The following is a 5,324-nucleotide window of genomic DNA, read 5'->3' on the forward strand; positions in this document are numbered from 1 at the left end:
CGAGTGGACGCCATACGCTCAGCACATGGAGTCTCTACCTGATGGATGTCGTCAGGGTGTAAACATTTGGAGGTCCAAGACAGCCCTTCACTTCTACTACGTCGTCGAGGCTCACTACCCCGATAGGGTGCTGCGACAGTTTGGTTGCACCCAATTTACTCCTCCCGCGCCCCTTCATTCGGCCGACATAGAAAGATTGCACGGACTGAAGCGGACAGGACACCCCAAGAATTGGGCGCGAGTACATGCAGATTACGTTGAGCAGTGGGAAGCTCGAGCCGCTAGTGTAGTTTGGGGTATCCCCACAGATGAGCCCACGACGGATGTAGATTACATGCCATGGTATTGGCGTAAGACGGTGAACTTCGTACAGGATCCTGGTCATCAGCCTCCACCTGCAGGATACCACGGCCGGACCGATGCGTTGCACGCCCTGGCACGTACTTAATATTTTATACGACCGATACGTCCGTCATCCTCTACTGCATGATATTGAATCGAATTGTAATTTTATTGGTTTTGAATTGCAGAGCGTAGAGTTGAGCCAGATCATGCGGTTTACGTCCTCACTACAGGATCGGTATCGACATATCGACACAGATGCCGAGCATGTCGATAATTACGGGGTGATATCGACCAGGATTAGTTCCGCGCTGGAGGCCGCTGGATTGACAAATCGGGAAGATGAGCCAGATGTAGTCGACGAAGCAGTCGTGCACAAGAACCCGAGTCAGAATTATAATCCACCACAGCGGACATCGTTTCTAGGCCGGCTAGGGAGACGCGTTTTGGGGGGCGGTAGACGTCCAAGAGTAAGGTCTCCCGAGGTACATTCTCCTGTAGACGAAGCCGGACCCTCTCGTCCAGCTACATCTGGACCGTCGCGTCACTCCGTCTCCCGACCCCCTCGTCCCGCTGCATCTGGACCCTCTAGTCCTGCTGTATCTAGGCCCTCCCGTCCCACTCCTCCTGCATTCGATCAGTCGACGGACGTCTATTATCCACAGATGGATACCACACCGGAGGCCAATCCGATAGGGAGCGAGGCCTTGTTTTCAGTCGAGATTAATTCGAGGTTCCTTAACGAGACGTTCACTTCTGAGCACATGGCTGATGCGGCTTCGTCGTATAGTCAGTTAGGCCCTCATGGCACATCCGGTTAGCACCAGCCCATAGAGTTTACGGTGGAGGATCTTTTTGGAGGTGTTGCGCAGCAGCAGCCTACGCATGACACGCCTCGTCGGTCGTTTTCCTCGGATCTTCAGATGGGATTAGGTATCGGGTCCAGTTCCCACGGTGTTCGGTCACAGCCTGCAGCAGATCCCGCACCAGAGACGGAGGAGACGGACTTACAACGATGGGAGAGGATGAATCGGGGTCGGATATCTAGGAGGGAAAGTTGGGTATACCCACCGCCGTGAGTGGTTATTTTATATTCCTTCCTAGTTGTACTATGACGTTACTTTTTTATTTATGTGTTAAGTAAGACTTTATTTACCTTAAAACGGTTTAACGTTCTATTCATATAAGAACACAAGTAACATTTTATTATATATTACTATTGAATAACATTAAGTTACATATTAGTATTGAATCACATTTTATTTATATAAGTACTGGATAATACATTAAAAACGTTAGTAAGTTTGAAGTAATATTTCATTCATCTACGTCGACATCATCATCGTCATCGTCATCCTCATCTGTATATCCGTCGTCGTCATCTTCATCAGAATCATACGGTTCTTCCTCTTCGTAGTCCTCATCGTAGTCGAAATCCTCGTAACCGAGAGGGCCATTTCCTTGAAGTCCGTACGGATCATACAACATGTTCACCGGCAATCTATCCGCAGGGGAATGACTGAAAGGGCATGTCCTCCTATCGTGGTCGTGTCCATTGCAGTTACTGCATGCGCGTGGTCTTGTACCTGCACTGATCGCATAGTCTCTCGCACCCCTTATTCGTCTGTTATTTCTTCTACGACCACGACCTCTGTGATGAACCGTCCCATGTGTGGCAACTGTGAACTAGATCTAAACGACGAACGCCAAGTGCCTTACCAACAGCCATTGCGTGAGAGCAAGGAATCCTATAAGTGTCCCACTGTAAACATGTGCAAGAACCCGTGTCAAATTGTACAGTGTGTTATTTGCCCGGAACTCCCATGCGCAACGACGGAGATACCACACGGAACGTACGGTCTGGACAGTTTGGATATAAGGATACATCGTACCGCCTGGCCCTCATTGTGTTATCTTGGAATGTCCGATACGGTCTCTCTGCAAGAGGATATCTAAGCTTATTTATTTTTGCAATCTCGTCTGTAAAAATCGCCATAGCTTTTGCGTGAGTGGCCTGGACTAATGCCCTTATCGGCAAGAATCGATCTCCTCTGAGAACGTTATTGTAACTCTCCGCGTCGTTGGAGGTAGTGATGCCCCATCGGTAGAATCCGTCTTGGAACAATGTCCATTTCTCAAGGGGAATATGTTGAAGGTATGTAGCTGCATGAGGACTCGTTTGTATTAATTCTGTCCAAGCCTTCGTATATTGTTCCTGATCCAAAGCGGTTGAAACGGCCCAACATAACCCATATAACCCTTTCTTCTTCGGGACGCTTGCAATCATATTGGCACGTACGTGCTCCATGCAGTACCTGTGCATGTGAAATGTTTTAAATTGATGGACTAATACGTATAAAGAATTGCAAATAAAATTGGGATGTCGTCATTACCTGTGAACTCCCCAGTTCGGAAATTTCGTGTCCATCTTAACGGTAGCAGAGAGGATGCCGGAATGACGATCAGAGATTATGCAAGTAAACGAATCTTGCAGAACATATATTTTTAAATATTTCAAGAACCAGTACCAGCTGTGGGTCGACTCTTCGTCTATTACGGCATATGCGACTGGCACGACTCTGAGGTTAGCAGTCTTCACAAGCGCCACGATGGCCTTACCCTTGTACGCCCCTTTAAGATGCATTGCGTCGACGGTAACCATAGGGTGACTGTGCTCAAATGTCCGTTTGGTGGCACCGAAATGCCAAAATACGTATCTGAAAAAATTAACAGAAATCATAAAAATCTATTGACCAGACATATACCGCGCACAGTAAACGTAGTTCGTACCTGAAAATCTTCCTCCGGCTGTTTACGACACCGTCTTCTTTCTTGAACTTCCACTGTACTTTCGTCCCGTCGTTGCACTGTTCTAGAGCACGCATGTAACTGGGCAGTTGGCGAAAGTTTGTTTCCCAATCTCCATATACCCGGTTCAGTGCAACCCGCTTGCCGTCCAAAGCTTTTTTCCGGCCTATTCTACAGCCGAATACTGCTTCGCAGTCATCAATGATGGATTTGATTGGGTAATTTGGACGTTCGCGAATCTTCGAAGTTATGACGTAGGCAACATGATTTTGCGATATATTTCGGTCATCCCGTTCGTTGTTTGCACCGTCGCAATTATGTCCGTCGCACCACACTGTAATTTGCCACGTACGATATTCGCTCTTATACAAAGCACGGATCCTCCAGTTACATACAGTACTGTTGAACGGTGCGTTAGTACGTCTGTTCGGACGATTTATACATTCTGCCGCCCATCTCGTCTTATCTGATAACGTAGTGCGATGCTCTGCTCCACGCCTAGTTGACCAAATGGCTACCGCACCCTGAAGTTCTTCCTTGTTCGAAAAATGTGTTCCCAGCTTTATGGTGCTAGGGTCACCATTGTATAACTCTGGACAAGTAGGCATTCGACGGTTTGTTATCTCATCAGGTCCATCCATAATGCTGAAGACATGATAATCCGCGACGCGAGGAACAATGTAATCCTCGTCGGAGGGCCCGTATCCCCGCCGTCCGCGAAGCCTACTGCTCGACTCTCCCCCAGCATTGGGTCTCGATGTTCCACCCGAATTAGGAATCGGGAGGTGACTTATGAACAAGTCCCGACTCCAAGATTGATGATGATACATCAACGACAATGTGGCATCATCATTAATGACGATACAGCGCTTATCACCATTATCAACGGCGTATACGTAGATTAGCCTCAATTGTACCGCTTCTCTTTCAATCCCAGCAAAATTGCACATTATTTTGGTAAAATCATCATAACTAAACCTATCTTCGAGCGTATACGTTGCGTCGGGAACGCTACATACAACGATCTTGCCATCGACATATTGTATAGAACTCTTCCAATATAAATTTAAATATGAAGACATATTTAATAAAAATAAAAAATTAATACGAAAGGAAACACTAAATTTTGATATTAAGAGATTTTGAGAAAAAGATGGAGGTAGATTGTGAAAATGTATACGGTGCGAGGTGGTTTATATAGGAAAAGTGTCCCGGGAATGAAATTCACGGAATAAAGCAAGCCGGGCGTACCAAAATCGGGAATAGCTATTCCCCGTAATGACATTACCGGGTCCGTGAATGGAAAAACCGGACACACGGTTCCCGGTTTTGTCATTCCCGGGAATAGCTAGTCCCGGTTTTGGTACACCCGGGAACAAACATTCCCGGTTTTGAGAAACCCGGGACTGGACTTAATTAATGACGATTAACACTCCCGGTTTTGAGAAACCCGGGAGTAGTAAACGTTGTTCACGTTTAACGGCTCCGTTATACAACAGTGTCGTGCCCGCTTCACGTCCCAAAAATTGATTTTTAAGTAATGTCAACTTATTTTTTAAAATTCACTTTAAAATTTAAACCAACCTTTTTTTATCGAATAGATAATCAACTAAACACAATTTCACTTTTATTAACAATAAAAGTAGAAAATATTGTGGCCAAAAAGATCACGGTGACGGAAAGATCACTATAGAACGTCGGTATGAATAAAATAGAGAAATAGGGGATGACAACTATGTTTAAGCGTCTACGGTCTGAACTGAACAAACAAGGCTCACCACTAGGTCGTGGCTGGATGGTGCGTGGCTGCTGAATAGAGGTTAATGAGCTTTTATCGTGCGAGAAGCTTATGTGAACACACGTGAACAATTGTCACTTTTGTGATGTATATCTTTGTGAGTATGAGAGTTATGTTTAGGGTTTTTCCTTAAGAGGGATTATATAGGGTAGAGTCCCACTAATTGGGGGATCTTATTCCCTACAATCTTCTATACATGGTAGTCTCCTTAATGGAGAATAGATCTAAGTCCAGGAATTCAACCGAGAGAGCTTCTTTCCTTTTGGGACTCTTGCTTGGTCAGTCGGGCTTGGCCGACTGACTGCTGTGGGCAAAATCTTGTGGTTCGGGCAAGTTGCTTGCCCGGCCGGGCTTTAGCAGGCCGAAGGCTTTTCCG

At 46.1% G+C, this 5,324-nt stretch overlaps 1 protein-coding gene across 1 annotated transcript; it reads right to left on the reverse strand.

Moving 5' to 3' along the window:
- Positions 1 to 1,659: 1,659 nt before the first annotated feature.
- On the reverse strand, positions 1,660 to 4,100 carry LOC139883881 (uncharacterized). The gene is made up of 5 exons (XM_071867990.1): positions 3,133 to 4,100; positions 2,736 to 3,059; positions 2,186 to 2,657; positions 1,992 to 2,104; positions 1,660 to 1,879 (listed from the first exon to the last, which is right to left on the reverse strand). Exons 1-5 carry the CDS (start codon positions 4,098 to 4,100, stop codon positions 1,660 to 1,662), a joined length of 2,097 nt encoding a protein of 698 aa, XP_071724091.1.
- Positions 4,101 to 5,324: the final 1,224 nt, after the last annotated feature.

Source organism: Rutidosis leptorrhynchoides, unplaced genomic scaffold (assembly GCF_046630445.1).
Source record: "Rutidosis leptorrhynchoides isolate AG116_Rl617_1_P2 unplaced genomic scaffold, CSIRO_AGI_Rlap_v1 contig466, whole genome shotgun sequence".
Lineage (NCBI taxonomy): Eukaryota > Viridiplantae > Streptophyta > Magnoliopsida > Asterales > Asteraceae > Rutidosis > Rutidosis leptorrhynchoides.

Bases quoted from the DNA above. Each gene is read 5' to 3' on its own strand.
- LOC139883881 (XM_071867990.1), bottom strand. From the start codon at position 4,100: ATGTGCAATTTTGCTGGGATTGAAAGAGAAGCGGTACAATTGAGGCTA. The intron at 2,105-2,185 runs GTATCTCCGTCG...ACATGTTTACAG, and splicing joins CAGACCGTACGTTCCGTGTG to TGGGACACTTATAGGATTCC. The intron at 1,880-1,991 runs GTCGTGGTCGTA...CGACCACGATAG, and splicing joins TGGGACGGTTCATCACAGAG to GAGGACATGCCCTTTCAGTC.